The sequence below is a fragment of the Sabethes cyaneus genome, chromosome 3 (genome assembly GCF_943734655.1).
Source record: "Sabethes cyaneus chromosome 3, idSabCyanKW18_F2, whole genome shotgun sequence".
Classification (NCBI taxonomy): Eukaryota; Metazoa; Arthropoda; class Insecta; order Diptera; family Culicidae; genus Sabethes; species Sabethes cyaneus.
The window spans coordinates 133,186,712-133,207,808 of record NC_071355.1 but is presented as its reverse complement, the minus strand read 5'-3'; the positions used below and the strand labels follow the sequence as shown (position 1 = coordinate 133,207,808).

Here is a 21,097-nt window from a genome sequence, read left to right as displayed (position 1 = left end):
TCGGCATTGGCGAAAAGTGGATCATGTTTTAATCATTTCAATATGACGACACCAACTAAAAATAATGCCAATTTGAGTTATATAACTATTAAGGGTTTGGAGTCATTATATATTGATTCAGTACACAACTATGTTTAAATTATTGAATACGTTATGCTAATTATGGCATTCAAAATATCAATAAAACACTTGAACCCCTAGGGTGGCGAAAACTGGTGTTGTTACCCTATGGGCTCGCAAACTTCAATTTCCAGAAAAATAACAAGGATCTTGAAACAACATGGAAAATAACATGGAACATTCACTGTTCCTGCTGTCTCATTGTTGAATACTCTCTCCTACTCGTAATACCTTTTAAGTGTCATCGATTCATCAAATTTTGAAGTTTGTCACCCATATTGATATGGTTTCGATAGTTTCTCAAAAAGGCTACAGAAAAAGACGTTATTACGACTGATTATACGAAAATAACCATATCTCGGAAGTTTCTTACCAGATCTTTATTCTTTTTTCACCAATCGACTGAAAATTGATTCTAATTTCTGGATCAAAAATTTCCGTTTTTGACGTTTTGACCCCTCGATAATCCGGAATACCTCCGGTGTCCTGAGGCGATCGCAAATCTCCGAATATTTCGAAAAAGTTTTGTGTAATTCGGCCAATTTCAAAACCTTTGATCGAAGCAAACTGCGGCCGTGAATGAACGCAAAAATTTTCATGTCTCATGTTGTTCTTAAATTTATAATCATTTTATGGTAAAAAGTAGAAAATTACACCTAAAACTAAATATCTATTGTACATGATGTGTAAATATGTGGTATATGTGGTATATGTGGTATGAGAAAAAAATGAATTTATGGGAAGAAAGAATGAATGTGTTTTGGTCAGAGAAAAGGGGAAATTTGAACTCCGATGCTGACGATTGCGAATGGGAATGGATTGCCATTTATATTGGTATTTTGTAAGTGATTGGAATCTAACGTTTCTGGCATGTATGAAGTAATTGGAGCGGTTTAGTAAAGTTTTGTGAAAGCGGAAGCAAAGGGTAGTTTAAAGGAAACGGAATACAGAAAACAATATGACCTGAGTTTGATGTATGCAGAGTTGTCAAAAAGATTGTTCGCATATTACGAACACAATTTAGAGCGGCCACCATTATGGCTATGATGTGTAAATTCATGTACAATAGATATTTAGTTTTAGGTGTAATTTTATACTTTTTTCCATAAAGTGATTATAAATTTAAGAACAACATGAGACATGAAAATTTTTGCGTCCATTCACGGCCGCAGTTTGCTTCGATCAAAGGTTTTGAAATTGGCCGAATTACACAAAACTTTTTCGAAATATTCGGAGATTTGCGATCGCCTCAGGACACCGGAGCGGAGGTATTCCGGATTATCGAGGGGTCAAAACGTCAAAAACGGATATTTTTGATCCAGAAATTAGAATCAATTTTCAGTCGATTGGTGAAAAAAGAATAAAGATCTGATAAGAAACTTCCGAGATATGGTTATTTTCGTATAATCAGTCGTAATAACGTCTTTTTCTGTAGCCTTTTTGAGAAACTATCGAAACCATATCAATATGGGTGACAAACTACAAAATTTGATGAATCGATGACACTTAAAAGGTATTACGAGTAGGAGAGAGTAGTCAACAGTGAGACAGCAGGAACAGTGAATGTTCCATGTTATTTTCCATGTTGTTTCAAGATCCTTGTTATTTTTCTGGAAATTGAAGTTTGCGAGCCCATAGGGTAACAACACCAATTTTCGCCACCCTAAGGGTTCAAAAGTGTTTTATTGATATTTTGAATGCCATAATTAGCATAACATATTCAATCATTTAAACATAGTTGTGTACTGAATCAATGTAATATGACTCCAAACCCTTAATAGTTATATAACTCAAATTGGCATTATTTTTAGTTGGTGTCGTCATATTGAAATGATTAAAACATGATCCACTTTTCGCCACTGCCGAATTTTAATGGACCGTGCCAAAGCACATCGCGGGAACCAGTTACGCGGTTGTTTCTCAACCATTCCATTCTGTTTTCACTAGTCAACTGACAATTAATTGTATTTCTCGGAAAAAATATAAATATTTATTAATTTTCAGACTAGAACAAGATACAAATGATGCTGCTGTGAGTGGCGGAAACTGGAGTACAGAAATGGCGAAAACTGGGTCTTGGGGGCGAAAACTGGTGCCTCAACATGCATCACAAATTTTACATTTATAACGACCAAACTCGTGACTTTAGTCATGACCTTGAAATGCGGTCAGGCATATATTAATATTTATTTAGAAACGATGATTCTACAATTGATGAAGGGACGGTAAGGGAAAGTAATGAAGAAGGATTTTTTCGGGAATGAAGGGGAAGGGTGGAAAGGAAGGGGGGGGGGGGGGTAATAGGTAGCTATGGTTAACAAGTTGTCGTTGTGACTCCTATCTTTTTGTCCAATGCTGGAAGGTGAATGGGTCGAACCAACCTGTTGTGGGTTCAAATCCGGTTATAATCTCTGATTACAGCTTGGTTCGACCCATGCATTGCATCCATTGCATGCATGCATCCAGCATTGGACAAAAAGATAGGAGTCACAACGACAACTTGTTAACCATAGCTACCTATTACCCCCCCCCCTTCCTTTCCACCCTTGCCCTTCATTCCCGAAAAAATCCTTCTTCATTACTTTCCCTTACCGTCCCTTCATCAATTGTAGAATCATCGTTTCTAAATAAATATTTATAACGACTTTTTCAAATATTTGGGCTTAAGTTTTATGCTGAAAACGTGGCAAAAATGTTGCTGTTAAATGTAGGCAAAACAATTCTCATTGATATGTAACTATATGGTTTTCTTCTTTGCAGTCTGAAAAAGTGGCGATATCTGATGTCTTTACCCTATTGTATAATGTACAGTACTGGACAAAATAAAGTACGCACTTACCACATCTTAAAACTTTCATGCTTTTCTCATTATTTATAGTAGATAACTATTCATAGTGATCGAACAAAAATTAGCTTTATAGATGTACTTTCAGAAGATGTTTCATACAGAGGCTTTATACTCCAGAGGTTTGTCGATATATTTTTGAGCAAATTTAAGACGTTTGATCCTATACAAATTAATATTACTTAAAAACAAATATTGAATATGAAATAAACAAACCTGTAACATTTCGGATAATGGCCTTCGTTGAGCAAATCCATTCTTAAATCCCATTTCCTTCAGTCTTCTACGAACAGTTTGTTTGGAAATATTTAAGTTCGTATTTTCTCGGATTACTCGGCTGGTAGAGAACGGATCTTTAGCCACACTCAAAAAAATCGACATGTCGCATCCACGTGAAAAATCATGTAAACTTCTATACAGCAACTTACGTGAGCTTCATGTACTAGTTAATGGGAAAATTGATAAAATTTACCGGGATCGCACGTAAACTGAGTGCGAGTTACCAACAATTCACGTGAATGTTACATGAAAAGTGTGATGGATGAGAATTACCTATGTTTTCACGTAAACTTGACGTGCTGATTTTTTTGAGTGCACTTTTCGACGAATCAGGCGATCATCACTGGTTGTAGTCCTCCGCTTTCTTCCTCTTTCAGTCCGGTCTTTCACGCTTCCAAGTTCCTCAAATTTTTTCAATGTTTTTCGTACTCATGCCTCACTAATTTCATATCTTCGAGCAATTTCTCTATTCGAGAAACCTTCCTTACGATTTTTAACGATAAGTTTACGGATATCTTCACAAATTTGCCTTTTTGACATCGTACCAGATAAAAACACGCACCAGTAGTAGTAGTAGTAGTAGTAGGGGAAAGCCACCATCATTTCAAGGACTTGCCAATGTATGTGGGTAGAATTACAGTAGATCCAAATTTGATTATCAAATGAATTTCACACTAATGCTGTTACAGAAGGGCCAAAAGGGGTTGGGCGGACCCACAAGCAGAGGCACTTGTGCGCATTCCGGGGTTATAAGAGTCGCCTTCCAGCATTAGGATCCTTCCATGTAATAATCAATTTCGCTATACCAACTTTAACCCACGTGATGATTTGTTTGTTTTGAATTGAGAAGTGCCATATTTGCTTCAGACCTTAAGGATTCAGGTTGGCAATCCACTCCGTCATCCAGCCTTCCACATTTATGATATCAATAATAATACTGTTAATATATGATATGACTTTAAGATGAAATGTGGTATAAATGATAAAAATAGAACAATCTCACCAGCAGTCCTTCGTATGGAATAGAGTAGCGTCCTTTGGGTTCCATAAATGCTTCTTATTTAATTTTAATTTTTAAAAGTTAATTTAATTTTTCATTCTGGTATCCATGTGCAGTATTAAAACTCGTTTTGGCCAGTTTTTACTATATAGCAGGAGATGCTTCATAAGCTAAAACGAAAAAAATAATTAAAATAACTTATTAGGCTTACCTATTAGCTAGGCCGTGTGGCTCCGCCGTCTGCCCAAAACCGCGGTTTTGAGACCAGGCAGCCGGGAACCACCCAGCAACGCACCTCCTAGCTTGGCTACTCAATAGAGCATTACCAGGTATGGCCACGTGGAGGCGCTAGGTAGGGGCTTGGGATGGCTAGAGCTATATTGGACGCTCATTTGCCTTCCCCATTTCATACCCTACCAGATAAAAACACGCACCAGTAATGAAAAATCAATCACAAACAATTTGTTTTGACACTTCGCTGCAGTGTGATGGCGAGAAAACTATTCGTATGCAGTAGGCGGCGTTGTGCAGTCATTATATTAGTAGTGCGTACTTTATTATGACCAACTAAAAATTGACTTTTTCTAGAACTATACAATAGCTTGATCAAAATAGCTAATGTTAATATTTAACGATACATAAATCGTTTAAAGCATTGAAAATACTACAATTTGTCCAAATATACCGAGTTTATATGTTTGACAATAAAAAAGATACCGCGTGTTATGAGAGCGGGTGCGTACTTTATATTGTCCAGTACTGTAGTTTGAGAAAATTTTGTTAATTTTTCAATATATTTTTCAACAAAAGTTATTTTTGGAACGGCGAAAGTAAATTTTCTCGTAGTCATTTTCAGCTGATTTTCCACAGCAAACTGCATATTTAATCCAAATTAAATTTACTACATATCATCACATAGTTATCTGCATAACTCGAGAACTAATCAAGCAAATAGAACCAAATTTGGTATGTGGGGGTTTTATGAAGCAGGAATTATTTCTGTGTTGAATTAGGACCCCACCTCTCTTTAAGAGAGGGGGGGGGGGGGGCTCGGGCTCCCATACAAATGAAACACAAATTTCTGCATAACTCGAAAACTAATCAAGCAAATGGTACCAAATTTGGCATGTAAGGGTTTTACGAGGCTGATTTTTTTTTTCTGTGGTAAATTGATACCCCTACCCCTTATAAGAAGAGGGAGTAGGGGAAGCTTATCCACGTGTTTTACCATTAGATCATATCCTGTTGCAATCTACATGAAATTTAGGTGTAAGTTTTTATTAATATTTCACTGGTTTTACACGTTTAATTAAAGAGTAACTCTTATGAAATGTCATTCTATTTGAAATTCACGTGGCTTTCACGATGAATTGATGTGAATATCATCTCTAAGTGTTTTACCCATGGTTTTACCATTGAATATGATTCATGTGTTTTTCCTATTGAACTGAAGTGATTAACACCAAGAGAATATCTATGTGATCTGCACATTGATCGCACGTGTATAGTTTTTTCGGTGTACGCATTCTTAACTATGTAATATACATACCCAATGCTCAAAGAACATTTGTTTGTTCGAAAATATTCGAAAAATTTGGGAAAATAGAGCTACTCTGCATAGTTGACGTAACACCCCGCATAATAATCTAGCATAGCAAGCAGATTTTCACGGGTTTTACGCCAAGCTATGAGGATAAACAATCTGTTTATTCGCATAAACTGGCGTACCGTCATCCGGGGATACTTGCAACACTTGTGAACTTTGTATAACTTTCGAAGTGTACCGTTTAGGTTCAAGTGTAAGTAGCCAAAACTTGTATAGTGGTCAGTACTTTAGATAGATGATTATGAGAAAAAATATCAACTAAATGAATCTGTAGAATGAATTGAAAATAGGGATGTTGCAAGTTACCCAGTAAACGGGGTTACTTGCAACACTTTTCTGATTTTGCATTTCTTATGATTTTAAGTTTGATTTCAAACCACGAATGACTATTTTTAGATATGTTGAGTGTATTTGTAGTAAAACAAGAGATACTGGAGACATGTTTTGTTTCCCAATTTCGTCAATCGCTTTTTGACGTAGGACTACGTCTTACGGCAAGTTTTAAGATAGGGTGTCATTCCAAAAAATCGAAAAATGCGAGCGTCACGAAAAATGAAAGGTTTTGAGCACTAATAGCTCAGCGGTTTTCCGATCGATTTTCAATATTCTTACACCAATCGATCGGAAAATCTTCTAAGAATTGACCCAAATGAAGAAAAATTTGGATTCTTGATGTTGAACTATTGAAAAATTTAAAATAATGAACCTATGTTGAACCAGAATTCTCGCTTCGTGATTGGTTGGAAGATTCTTTACGTTGATCTAAACCTATACCAATTTGATATCTGTGCTTGGGAAGTAAGCCAAAACAAATGACCAAGTCTCCTCATTTCAACAAGATTTCTTAACACCGCGGTTAAACCTAGACCATTTTGATGTCCTTGCTTGGGAAGTACGCCGGAAAAAGTGACAAAGCCCCCTCGTGCCAACAGATTTCTTACAAACGCGATTAAACCTAGTCCAATTTGATGTCTGTGTTAGGGAAGTGTGCCAGAAAATATGGCACAAGTTCGCTGTCCCAACAGATCGCAAATTCTTTACTGCGAGACGATTAAACCTCGGCGAATTTGATATCTGTGTTGGAAAAATGTGCTACAGCTGTAGTGTTCGGTTATAATACGACTCTGTATGAATACGCATGCTTGCCGTTTCATTAGAAGTGTAGTGAAAAGATGTGCTAATAGGATAGGATAGGCTAATAAAATAGGATTGAATTGGTAAAATCCCTTCAACGTGGGAAATATGGATAATAAAAACAATCTTTAATTTCAGTAAGGTAGCAGGAGAGCAATAGTTTGTGTTCTTGATTTTGTTAAATTGTTTTCAAATGCACAATCTTTTGATAATTGAACGTATGCAATGTTACTACTTTGATAAATGTTACATACAACGCATGTAACATGAATATATGTTGCATATAGCATGTATACATGAAGAATCGAATGATTACAAGCATGAATACATGCTACTATCACTACAAAGAGACTTACGTAGTCCTGCGTCACCTATATATGCGGTTGTGTCTTGTACACAACCGCTATGATTTTTAAAAATATTCGGTGAAAATCAGCATGTCGGCGAACTCAAAATTGCCGTTTCAAGGCACGTGGAATTTTTCACGATTTTAATTTCTCGTAAGATGGCAGTAGACAAAATAATATCGTACAGATGCAAACTTACTTTGTACATACTGTCCATTACGATAATTATCTATTTTACAAGTGCTGTAAGCCGCACCATATTGGAAGGAACAACACGAATTCATTCTTTCTTCTCCAAGTTCAAAATATAAACAAAGCTCAAAGTTGCTATTTGTAGGCTTATAAGATGCATTAAGTGTGTACAGGAACCAAACGATAAAAAATAATGTCATGTCAATGAACTGACGCAACTTTGCAAATCCATTTTTCCTACTCTGAAGGTTAAATTACTTCCCAATCGTATAAAAATAAGCAAAACAATTATTATATAATAGATTAAACTTAACTAAACAATAGGTAAACGTCCCTTCTTTAAAACGACATTGGTTACAAATGGTTATGTTAACAAACAAATACGTTATAGCTGTGGAAAGCGCGATGCGCAGAAGTGTTGCAAGTAATTCCGGTGTTGCAAGTAAGGATGACGGTATGCATTTTTTGAATACAAAAACCTAGAAATGAATCACGAAACCCCATCGCACAGTGGGACCATTCTGGAAACAGGCGGTCAAAAGTCTTTTCTCGCTTTTCCTGATGTTTTCGAGGTTAGGTGTCTTAGGAGAAGTTTCATAAAAAAGTAATCTGCATCTAATGACACTTTCATATAATTGGATATTAAGGGGATAACAAATTTGAAAAAATTAATTTTTTATAGGAACTAGATAGCATGGTCATGTGTTTGGCAAAGTTGTCGAACTTTGAATTTCATTAAACTTTGCCGAAGATATTAAGTATCTGCATCATATGGTTTGCGAGATATAATTGACTTTCTGTCGTGATTAGGGGGTAAATCATAATTGAAGTAACCAAAATGCCCGGCAGACCCGGCCGAGATTTTTGGCACATTTATACTATATTCTATGGCGGTTCAAGCGCTGCTAACTTTAGCTGCTAGTAGGTGCCTATTTACGGAAAAAATAACTTGTAAAAACGGTAAAATGTATGCTTCAAATCCATTTTTAAAGCAAATAAAGCAACATATGATATATACACCTTCTAGAAAGTTACGTATTTTGATAGTATCCAAAAGTTTGTAGAACATGTCGAACCTGTTAGATGAGGTTTTGTGTACAAAAAGTTTAAAAAACTGATTTTAGGGGGTCACGACAGAAAGTCAATTATATCTCGCAAACCATATGATGCAGATACTTAGTATCTTCGGCAAAGTTTAATAAAATTTAAAGTTCTACAACTTTGCCTAACACATGACCATGCTATCTAGTTCTTATAAAAAATTAATTTTTTCAAATTTGTTATCCCCTTAATATCTAATTATATGAAAATGTCATTAGATGCAGAATACTTTTTTATGAAACTTCTCCTAATAGACCTCACCTCGAAAACGTCAGAAAAAGCGAGAAAAGACTTTCGACCGCCTTTCCCACTGTGCATCGGCCCTCTTTTGACTAATAGTCTCTATTAAACTAACAGATTATTTGATTGGAAAAGTAAACAGTTAAGATGATATGACCTTAAATATTTTTTTTGATAAAAATACGTTTTCTCAACAATGATGGTGTTGATCGTTATGTCAACTCTGCATCCATGGGCAGTATAGAGTTTTCTGACAGCTGAAACACCCACACTAGCGAACACGAAATACGCGTGTATATGCAAGATGTTTGCCGCATTTTGGGGAAGAGCTAATGCCTGTTTGCCTCATTTTCAAGCACCAACACACACACACACAACTGGAAAGCTCTATTTTCAGTCACCTCACTGCTCGACTACTGGACTGCTCGATTGCTCAACTGATCGACTAGACTGCTCGGCTAGATTGGTTGATAAGACTGCTCGATTTGATTGCTCGACTGGACTGCTCAACTGAACTGCTCAACTAGACTGATTCAACTGCTCGATTGGACAGATCGACTTGACTGCTGGATTGAACTGGTTGACTGTACTGTTCAACAAAACTGCTCGACTCAACTGCTTAATTTAACTTCTCAACTATACTACTCGATAAAACTGCTCGACTGGACTACTCGACTCAACTGCTCGATTCAACAGTTCGACTCAACCAGCTCGACTGAACTGCTTGACTGAACTGTTCGGTTCGACTGCTCGAGTCAACTGCTCGACTAGACTACCTGACTGGACTGCTTAACTGGATAGCTAAATTCAACTTCTCGATTCAACTGCTGGACTAAACTGTTCGGTTCGACTGCTCGATTCAACTGCTCGACTGGACTACTCGACTCAACTGCTCGATTCAACTGTTCGACTGGACTGCTCGACCGAACCTCGACTCAACTGCTCGACTAGACTACTCGATTAAATTGCTCGGTTTAGAAATTCGACTCAACTGCTCGACTGGATTGCTTGACGGAACAACTTGATTCACCTACTCGACTCAACTGCTTGACTCGACCACTTGATTCGACAGCTCGACTGGAGTGCTCAACGCGATATCAAATCGGGTCATTTAAATCGGTTCGCGGCAGAAAATGGACGGTTCAGAACCACTCACACAAAAGAACCATTTTTCCCGCCTACAGAATCAGCACAGTGAAGATGTTTTTATTCAGGTAAATAAAACCCAATGTGAGCATAAAAAATAATTGTTTCAGTTTCATGCTATGACTCTGTTATGTACAACGTCTTCGCATGTCGTGTTGCAAATAAATTTAATGTAAAGCTCGAAGAAATAATACCGTCTTCGCAAACACTGACAAATGGAATCCCGAATAAAAATGTATAGCGACAAAACATTAAATTTCACTGTTACAAACATTGAAAAACCACATTGAAACAGTGAAAATCTTTGTAAAAGTTACACTGAAGTTACCATAAATATCGCTGTTTTCACAGTAAATTTTAATGGAAACCGCCAATTTTACATCGAATAAGGGGGTGATTAAGTGATGTAACACTAAATTTTTCGGCTTTTTCCCATACAAATAAAGACCAAAAACAGTAATATTTGTGGTACATTCACTATAAGTTTTACACCGTTTTACAACGAAGTTACAATGAAATTTAAGGTGAGTTCTGCAAAAAAAAATTGTAGGCTTTCGGATTATTAGGACAAAATAAAACCGGCTGATTAATTACAGTACTTCATGTTTTTGAAAAGATATGATGACAATGAATTTGATAGACTTTGAACTATAATGATTTTCGAGCCGCATTCATCGCTCATATTAGGAAAGTATTAGAGGTCAGTACACCTACATAAACTAATTCTGCTCTTCCCCATTCACACCTTATCTCAATCTGTTAGATCCTACCGACTCTTTGTTTCATTACTGTCTTCTATCGATCCCTCTGTCAATTGTAAAATCTTCCGTTATGCCTGACACCTCATTCGATGTCAAGACGTAGAAACAACGAGGTTGGTCTATTCCATAGGAACGGAGCCTTTCCCCGAACAACCGCGTTAAGAATCGCGGCTAATATGTTGATAGACGGACAAGTAAGTCGCAAGCGCCTGCATAATGTCGTCGTCCCGTCAGTAAAACGAATTAGATTAAACTTCTCGATCGGCGGTTTCTACAGTAGACGGAGAAAGAGACACAATTTGTGTCTACAAATAACTCAACCTGCCAAGGATTGGACCTTAGATAGAGATTATTTCTTGCTTCTAAACAATTTGCATTGTTGCCGAATTATATGAAAAATTTTCCAAGAACGGTACAGTGAAGTTACAGCATAAAGTGTAGTAAACAATAAAATTCATTGTAATCGTAAAGTTTTTACATTAATATGAAAAGTGAAGTTACAGCATAAAATGTTGTAAACAGTAAAATTCATAGTAACCGTAATGTTTTTACATTAATATTCGTTATGCATTTCTACCCGGGATGTGTTCCATGACAGACATTTATATTTTTCGGATCGTAAGATTTGGGCTCAACTAGTGTGATTATATTCGATTGGATGAAATCTCAAATGAAATTCAGCTTCAACTACATTATAAATCGGCCTTTCTTTTGGTGTAATTGATGGTTGGGGTGGTTTTAATTTACGCAGTAAGGTCATTACAAATATTTTATTAAGTTTTTGTCCTTCCGGTGTTGGGCAACTGAAGGGGGTCGGCGAAAAAAAAACAAAGATTTTTTTAAGTAACCAAAAAATTATGCGTTTTAACATTTTTACTTAAAGTTTAAACGTGAAAACCAAATCAATTCTTTCTTTTCACATACACGTTATTATTTTTCATGCAAAATCCTACAAAAAGGAAAACAAAAATTAAAGATAAACAATTCCGTAAATACCCAGTAAATATTCATTTACAGACATTATCAATCTTTTCAGTTACGGTCGATATAAGTTCAAATACAAAATTGCAGTCAAAATATTTAGAAATACCTGGAATGAATGAGACTACCACAATAAGATCACTAGCTATATTATTCAAGCATAAATCATTAATTCTTTTCGTCGACTGTAACGAAGAAACGCGGCTTGATCTAGATATGGATATCTCAAAGTTATACATGGAAATGAACGAACCAAGTGTAAAATTGGTAAGTATCCTTTTATGGTCATTATTTATTAAATGGTTTGTTCACGTTTTTTTACGTAGGACTACGTCTTAGTTTACTATACTGCGTAGCACTTTGTGAAAACGAAAATAGAAGTGTACTACCGAATAAAACACAACTGTTAATATATCGTTGAATAAATAAAATGTCCAGCAATTTTATAGCAACGCTAGCTGACCCGACAAACTTCGTATTGCCACAAATTATACTGTGTTGTACATGAATCGTGAATCTTGGATGATCTTTGTCACAATCTCGAGTTTTGCAAGTTTCTGAGGCGTACATGGGTGGTTTAATACACAAATTTTCCTCACAATACAGTAAAAAACAACTCCCCCCATTGTTTAGCCCGATAAAATATAGCGGATAGCATTTAAATATTGATTATATAACATTTCGCCGAATACCGTTTTGCGGAACACCACTTCTCGGTTGATCATAACGCGGAATATAGAGTTTCGTGGAATACCATTTCGCGTAAAACTTTACGCTGGATGTACCATTTCGCGAAAAATCTTTTCGTGGAAAGTACCATTTCGCAGGGGTGATTGCTCGCTCGGACTTGACTGAAGGAAAGTAATAGAGGTCAAAATAAATAAATCAAGATACAGGTGATCTCTGCGGGGGGCTGCTCCCCGCAGTAGCCGGCGTTTCCGACGGCGCACAATGGGCAAAAACAAGCTTGTAATCCTAAGAATTAGAAGCCGCTGGTTTGGAATCTTACACGATACCTTTTCCTAAGTAAAAAAATTCAGGAAATCGTTTGGTGATGGTTTCATCTTGCGCAGACTTCGGGAAGTGGTCCATTTTGCCCTATTATCCCCAAAAATCATAATAAAAGCTAATTAAACAGTATAAAAACTATTACACATGTCAGTATAAAAACTTATTTGCCGCCTATAAAATGAACTCAAATAGTTTTCAAACGTCAAAACATTAAACGAAACAAATTCCTTCCATACTGTGCGAAATACAAGAATTGCCCATTTTGCCCAAATTTGCCTCCAAAAACCCCCACATGCCAAATTTGGTTCCATTTGCATAATTAGTACTAGAGTTAAGAGGAAATTTTTATTTCATTTGTATGGGAGTCCCTCCCTCTAGAAAGGTAAGGGGTCCTAATTTATCATTGAAAAAAATCTTGCCTCCAAAAACCCCCACATGCCAAATATGCTTCCATTTGCTTGATTAGTTCTCGAGTTATGAGGAACTTTGTATTTCAGTTGTCTGGGAGCCCCCACCCCTCTTAAAGTGGAGAGGGGTCATAATTTGCCATAGAAAAATTCCTGCCTCCTAAAACCCCACATGCCACATTTGATTCCATTTGCTTAATTAGATCTCGAGTTATGAGGAAATTTGGATTTCATTTGTATAGGAGCCCCCCTTTCTGAAGCGGGGAGGAGTCCTAATTCATCACAGAATATATTCTTGCCTCCAAAAACCCCCACATGCCAAATTTGGTCCCTTTTGCTTGACTAGTTCTCAAAATATGAGAAAATTTGTATTTCATTTTTATGGGAGCTCCCCCTCTTAAAGGGGGAAAAGGTCATCATTCACCATAAAAAAAATGTCGGCCTCTTGAAACCCCCACATGCCAAATTTGGTTCATGTTGCTTAATTACTTCTCGAGTTATGCAGAAATTTGTGTTTTATTTGTATGGGAGCCCCCCCTCTTAGTGGGGGGACGGGGCTCTAACCATCATAAGAACCTTCCCTGGCCCCAAAAACCCCTACACGCAAATTTTCACTCCGATCGGATCAGTAGTTTTCGATTCTATAAGGAACATAGGACAGACAGAAATCCATTTTTATAGGCATAGATTTGTATGGGAGCCCCCCCTCTTAGTGGGGGGAGGGGTCTTTTGCCATCGAGAGAACCTTCCATGGCCCCAAAAAACCCCTACATGCAAATTTTCACGCCGATCGGTTCAGTAGTTTTCGATTCTATAAGGAACATAGGACAGACAGAAATCCATTTTTATAGGCATAGAGATTTGTATGGGAGTCTCCCCTCTTAGTGGGGGGAGAGGTCTTTTGCCATCGAGAGAACCTTCCCTGGCCCCAAAAACCCCTACATGCAAATTTTCACGGTGATCGGTTTAGTAGTTGTCGATTCTGTAAGGAACATTGGACAGACAGAAATCCATTTTTATAGGTATAGATAGGGGAGATAGCTGCAGGTTGAGACCAATTTTGTTTTCGGTCCTTGTTGCTGCAGGTTGTGACATTTTTCGTTTTTGCAATAATAAAAACAAAATTCATATTATTTATACATACGGTTTTTTTTATCATATAGTATACATGGTATTTCTCGAACATAAATAGCAATAAATTTAGGCCAATTTCCTTGGGAAATAATGGGCAAGACAAGACAATTGCGACCGATAGACACACCAATGTTTATTTGACCGTCAATCCAGTATGAAGCCTAAAAATGCAGAACGCAGATTGCAAAAACCTTTAACTTGCTTATAAGGTACCTAAGGTTGGGATACCGGGAGTATCGGATTTGGTAATACCGGTACTACCGCCTGATTTTCCAATACCGAAATACCGGTACTGGTTTGAGAGAATACCGGTATTTTCGGTTCCAGGCCAACATCAGTGCAGCAAAAATTAAACTGATAGTCATCCTTGACCTTGTTTGTTTATTACTTTTAATTCATCTGACAATTTCGTGTTAATCGTCTAGCAGTTGACACATCTTTAGATACGCTGCAAGATTCCAAGGATCACGCCACGAATGATTTCTTAATGCGAGCTGTATGCATCTTTTTTAGACTCGCTCGATTCTTAAGTTTCAGACAATGAGAATCCGTAAAGTGCTCGGTAATTTTGGCAATAAAGCCAAGGTGTCGGTTTGCTTTAGAAATAATCGACATATTGTGCATATGGACAGTAAACTTAGGATTCACTAGAATACCCAGACACGTTACATGGTCCACACGGTTGAGAATAGTACCGTCGATATGGTAATCAAAGATAATCCAGCCTTCATAATGGTAAAGGTCATAACGTTGCATTTAACGATACTGATAACGTGTTTGTTCAGCTATTACCAAGTGGGAATGTAACATTCCCTTGCGGAACGCCAGACGTATTAACAAATGACGAAGAAACGCATTGACCGTGCTTGACATGCAGCGTTCCTCTAGTTAGACAGGATGAAAACCACGACACCAATCTGCTCGATGCTTCCATTCGCAACAATTTACGGACTAATGCTTTAGGGTCAATTTCTTCGAAGCCGCTTTCTGATCCATATAGGTGACAAGTGGTAATGAAGTCTAACAAATTCGTGGTTACGGATCTACCGAGAATGAAACCATGCCGCTCAGAGGACCATTGTAATGCACAATGAAGTTTATGAATATACAACAACATTGCAACTCAGCAGAAATCATTCTCGTCATTCTATATTGTTAATATTCATCCCAGACAATTTGAATTCCATAAAGCAATTTTTCCAGGACTGGCTCTGGTGGTTCAAACCCTTTAGTAAAGTAACATTAGTAAAGAGAAAAAGAATGATGAAGAGATTGAAATCAGCTTTTTTACTTTATCGGCCAGATTCCAAAAAATATCTGTGAAATAAATTCGCTTCCATTACAGTTGAAGGAATGTGAGGCAAATAGTTTGCTATGTTTTCGGTGCCCTGAGTACCATTCGCCCGAAGCCGTTAGATTCCGACAAGGTCTTTTCAATATCTTGCGATTATATTACTAAGATTCGTTCTCGCGTGGAACACAGCCCATTGATAGTTCTGTGCATAGTATAACATAAGCACGGTATATTCCGTAGAATGTAGACTAATGATCGTACAATATTCTGTATATCTTAAGGTGAAATGAGTCACCATTGATTTTGTACATTTCAAAAGCAGTGTTTTTGCTGGACAAAAAAATTCTGTTCATTAAAATATATTCGCTGTATTCAGATGGGCAAGAAGAACGCAGTGAATACATTTTTAAATACAGAACCTCTGCTTTGAGCCCAAAAACTGCTTCCGAAATTGGGCTTTCCGACGAAAAGTTAATAATTGCTAGCTTCCCGTTAAATTCGCATTTCAGCAATAGCTAAGAATGCGAGTGTTGATAAATAAATAGTGTTATCGACTTTTTCTTACACCCTCTTGGGTACTGGTACCTATGCTCCCAGTACCGAAATACCGGTTCCCATAAATGGTATCGGTACTCCCAACCCTAAAGGTACCCCGGAGCAAGTGAGACCTAAAAACAGACTTGTGAAAGCACGCACCGACCCGGTAACCGTGCTAAAACATTCCCCTCCGTTCATAAGTCACGCGGTCCCGGTTTCGGTGTATTTTGCCTGCTCTCGTTCGAACTAATATGATACCGCACCTCAGTGCCGATATGTTCTTTTCGGTACGGTATTATATTTATTTATTTATTTATTAATATCCATCCGACCTGAATGATCTCAATGGATTGAACTGGATGGGGGAAAGCCCAATAGAGGCCATCCTCATGTGGGCATAAAAACCCCACCATCTTTTTCACAGAACATGTATAAATATGTTACAATAGTACAAATATCAAATATCACACTTAACTAATTTTTCGTCATATAAATAATTGTCATAACCTAAAATACATACAATACAACTAAATACTCAGGTCATGGTCAGCTTATAAAATTCTTGAGTTATAAATTTTTTGGTAAAATTTATGCGACGGTTCACTGAATTCGAACAGGTGTTCAACTGAAGTGAACGTACGAATTCACGCAGCGATCCGTTGAAACCGAATGTTGTACGGTGCAGTCGAGATTGTAGCAATCCAACAGAACGAAGTGAACGTTGAAGAGCACGAAAGTCCAACAACGAAAGAATACTCGGCGAATCGATTTCTCCATTCAGCATCTTGGCAACAAACATGGCTTGCTGGATTTTCCTCCGACGTTCAAGTGTATCAAGGCCCATAAGTTTACTTGAACGACGTTCAAGTGTATCAAGGCCCACACCGATTAGGATATGGTGGTAAATTCACACGATCACGCCAGGGTAGATCACGTAGTGCCAGTCGAATAAACCTCTCCTGCACTCGTTCAATTCTCAAAGTCCAGGGAAGTTGGTAAGGAGACCAAACTGCCTTGTGGTACACCCGATTTGTTTGAGAATGGGGTGGAAAAACATGAATTGAGCTGTACGCGAAGTGTTCGATTGCATAAATAGGAACTCAGCCATTTTTAAAATGTTGTGATGCACAAGTCGAGAAAGTTTTTGTAAGAATATTCGATGGTCTATTTGGTCAAACGCAGCTTTTAAGTCGGTGTAAATTACATCAATTTGAGCTTTGTGCTCTAGATGCAAGATGCAAGTCGAAGTGAAATCCAGCAGATTAGTGCTAACAGATCGTCCTGGCATGAATCCGTGTTGGTCAACAAATATGTAGCATTTACTATTACTATTATTTCGAATAGCCTACACGACGCTGAAAGGCTGGTTATGCCGCGAAAGTTCCTTATATTGTTTTGGTCATTACTTTTGAAAACCGAAAACATATAAGATTGCTGGAAATTTTCTTTGTTCAAACGATCTGTTAAAGATGTAACAGAAATGTTCCGCCAGAACTTCAGCGAGTATGAACTACTGCAGAAAAAGAAGTTTTCAGTTTTTTTGCAGCGACTACGCGTATACGCGTATACTATCATGTCCGTAGTTATTTCAAAAGTGACCAAATCAATCGGGTCAAGCGGTACACATTCGGAAGCAGCCTCGGCATCTAACTCGGTAGCAGTGTTGTTGGCAAATACAGAAGAAAAGAACTGGGTAAACATTTCGCACGAATCCAATGCGGACGTAGCCACTGCCATCAAGACGAAGATTCAATGGAATACTTAATAGAACTTTTCCGCTTAGAATTTGCAAAATTCCAAAACTGCTTGGGGTTTCGGTAGAGGTCTGTTTGCATGCGCAAAACATAGCTTTTGTACAGTCTAGAATTCAGCCGCTGATACTCAGCACTTGTTTGTTTAAACTTACATCAACAGGATGTATCGGATTAACAGGAACGAATGGAGCATCACAAGTGTCAACCACGCAGTTTTGCACAGCGGAACCAAAAATTAGATCGAGCACACGATCGAAATTTGTTTAATTTGTTTATTTGTAAAAAAATCATCGGACACAAGGTGGTCTTCATGATATAAACACATATGACAGTAAATACATACAATAGTACAATTACAAATTTATCGTCTACGAGAGAGTCGTCGTTGAAAATTATTAGACGTCATGTTGAAATCGAACCAACCGTAGAGTTCGTTGAACCGCATTGCCATAAATCGGATAGGGTCGTACAGTCCGTAGTTTGCATTCCGTCCCTGCAGGTGCAGGAAATACCTGGTTCTGAGGGGTCGTTCAGGAGCATACAGATTTAGTTGGCTCAGAAGAGCGGGGCTGTCAATATCTCCTAGTAGCAATCTAGCCAGGAACGTGGCTTGAGCGTTGGCACGTCTTCTTTCAAGAGTCTCCAAGTTAAGCAGATGGCAGCGTTCCTCATATGGCGGAAGGTTTCTGGGATCGCGCCATGGAAGACTGCGCAAAGCATACCGTAGAAATTTTTTCTGCACTGCTTCGATTCTAGTGATCCAAATTTGTTGATATGGACACCAGATCACTGATCCGAATTCCAAAACAGACCTTACAAGTGCATAGTACAAAGATCGAAAACAGTACGGGTCACGGAACTCCTTGGCGATTTTAAAAATAAATCCAAGTTGCTTATTGGCTCTGGAGATAATGTCGTTGTAGTGTATACGGAAGGTTAGTGCGCTATCCAGGACGACACCAAGATCACGAATGTGATAGACGCGTTGTAACAAATGTCTTGCCATGTTGTAGCTAAAAGCTATGGGCTTATTTTTACGATGAAACGAGATGGCGAAGCACTTTGAGATGCTGACGGTAAGCATGTTATTCGAGCACCAATCTTCAAATTTATCCACAAGGCGTTGCAGTTCAATGCAGTCGGAGTCCCTTTTAATTGCTTTAAAGATTTTTACATCGTCAGCATAGAAAGATCGACAGCCAGGTGGCAGAAGAGCTGATAGTTCGTTTATAAAAAGAGAAAAGAGCAAGGGTCCAAGGTTGCTCCCCTGTGGCACGCCAGAGATGTTGTTGAACGAGTCGGAGACCTCTGATCCGATCTTCACACTTAGCCTACGGTGTGTTAGGTACGAACGTAGCCACTTGCAGAACGGTGCGGAAACTCCCAGCTTCTCCAGCCTAGCAAGGAAGATGCCATGATCCACCCGATCAAACGCAGCTTTCAGGTCCGTATACACGCATCAATTTGCACCCCTTCATTCATGTTGCGCAGGCAGAACGAGACGAAATCGACGAGATTCGTGGAGACTGAACATTTTGGAAAAAAAACCATGCTGGTCTGAGGAAATGTAGTGTTGGCAGCTAGCGAACAAAGCGTCGTTCACGATTATCTCGAGAACTTTAGAACTTGAGCATAACGATGTAATCCCTCGATAGTTTTGCGTTGCGCTTATCACCCTTCTTGTGTACAGGGAACATTACTGATTCTTTCCATAGAGTAGGGAACTTACACTGCTGAATTGAAGCATTGAACAACAGTGAGAGAGGTCTAGCGAGTACAGTAGAACACTTTTTCAGGATACAAGATGGAATTCTGTCAGGTCCGGCCACTAACGAATATTTTAATTTTCCGATGGCAGTTTTCACAATCTCCTCCGTTACACGAAAGACGTTGAGGTTGATGACTTCGTTAGGTGTGTTTCTAACAGCATAAGCAATTTGTTCTGAGGAAGCAGGAGCACGATTAAAAGCCTGCTTGAATTGAGTAGCAAAGAGGTTGCATTTATCGCGAGCAACATTGGCTTTATGATCGTCCAGAAACAGATCAACAGGTAGGCCGCTTAGAGTTGACAAATGATCAACATTTCTTCGGATTTCTGCGGAGGTATCCTTGCATTCGTAGAGTATACTGCTTATACTAAGAACGGTTGTACGCTCGAAAATCACTACAGGCACGGTTAAAGTTTCGCTTGGTGGCTTGGCAGCGTGATCTTTGAAATGCGCGTAGAGCAGAAATGGTTAAGTTGATAATTCATTTGGCACAGGTTCAAAAAATCCATGCCATCTATAAGCGCCGCGCTTGCGACGGGTAAGCGAAGAGAAGTCATGTGTGGTGATCTATCATTAGCCCATATAATATGAGGCTGATTGAAATCGCCACAAACCAAAATGACATCACAAGTACTTTTTTTCATACATCTCTGCAACAGAAGCTATATGCCTATCGATAACAGCACTGTCGGTGCTTAAGACCGGGGGAACGTAGGCGGCACAAAGCAGAATTCGCTAACCATGAATCATGGTACTCATGCATATTTGTTCAAGATGGGTTCCGTTTGAGGTTTCCAATAGAGCGCACGAATGTTGTTTGGAAACAGCTGTTGCGAATTTATACGGTCGTCCAGTCCAGTTTCGACCAGCAAGATCATATCAAAATTGCAATTGATATTAGCTAAAAAAAACTCGTCGATTTTAATAGTACCAAACACGATTCAAGCTCTTTGCAGTACACTGGAATGCATGATCATACAGTAGGGTAACCAACCTATTTTGGACCCCATCAGCAGTTGTACATAATTTGGACACTTCCATTTGATTTTGCTGTAAGTGTCCAAATTATGTACAGCTGTTGAGGGGATCCAAAATACGTTGGTTGCCCTATGGGTTGCGCCGAAAAATGATCAAAATACTCGCCTCTGGCAGAAGCCTCCCCGTTGGCCTAGAGGTAGGACGCTGGTCTAATAAGCCAGTCGTCGTATGTTCGAATCTCGGCTGGGAGAGGCTGTTAGAGTCAATAGGATCGTAGCACTGTCCCCGCACCCGCACTGTCCTGTATTCTAACAGCTGGTTGCGAAATCTGTCGTATAAAAACAGAAGGTCATATAATTTCAATAGCGGAATTAGCATCCAGGCTTTACTTTTGGCAGAAGCCTGAGAGCTCCCACCGTCCAAAATAAATCGCGTAGGTTCATTGAAAACAGGCTCATGTT

The 21,097-nt window shown here is 38.4% G+C and overlaps 1 protein-coding gene across 1 annotated transcript in view; it reads left to right on the top strand.

Annotated features, from left to right (window-relative positions):
- The window catches only part of LOC128741476 (cartilage oligomeric matrix protein), a 204,958-nt gene that overhangs the window by 34,102 nt on the left and 149,759 nt on the right, over positions 1-21,097 (top strand). Inside the window, exon 5 of the mRNA XM_053837321.1 lies at positions 11,808-12,019. Within this exon, the coding sequence (XP_053693296.1) occupies positions 11,808-12,019 (212 nt within the window). The remainder of the gene's footprint in view (positions 1-11,807; positions 12,020-21,097) is intronic.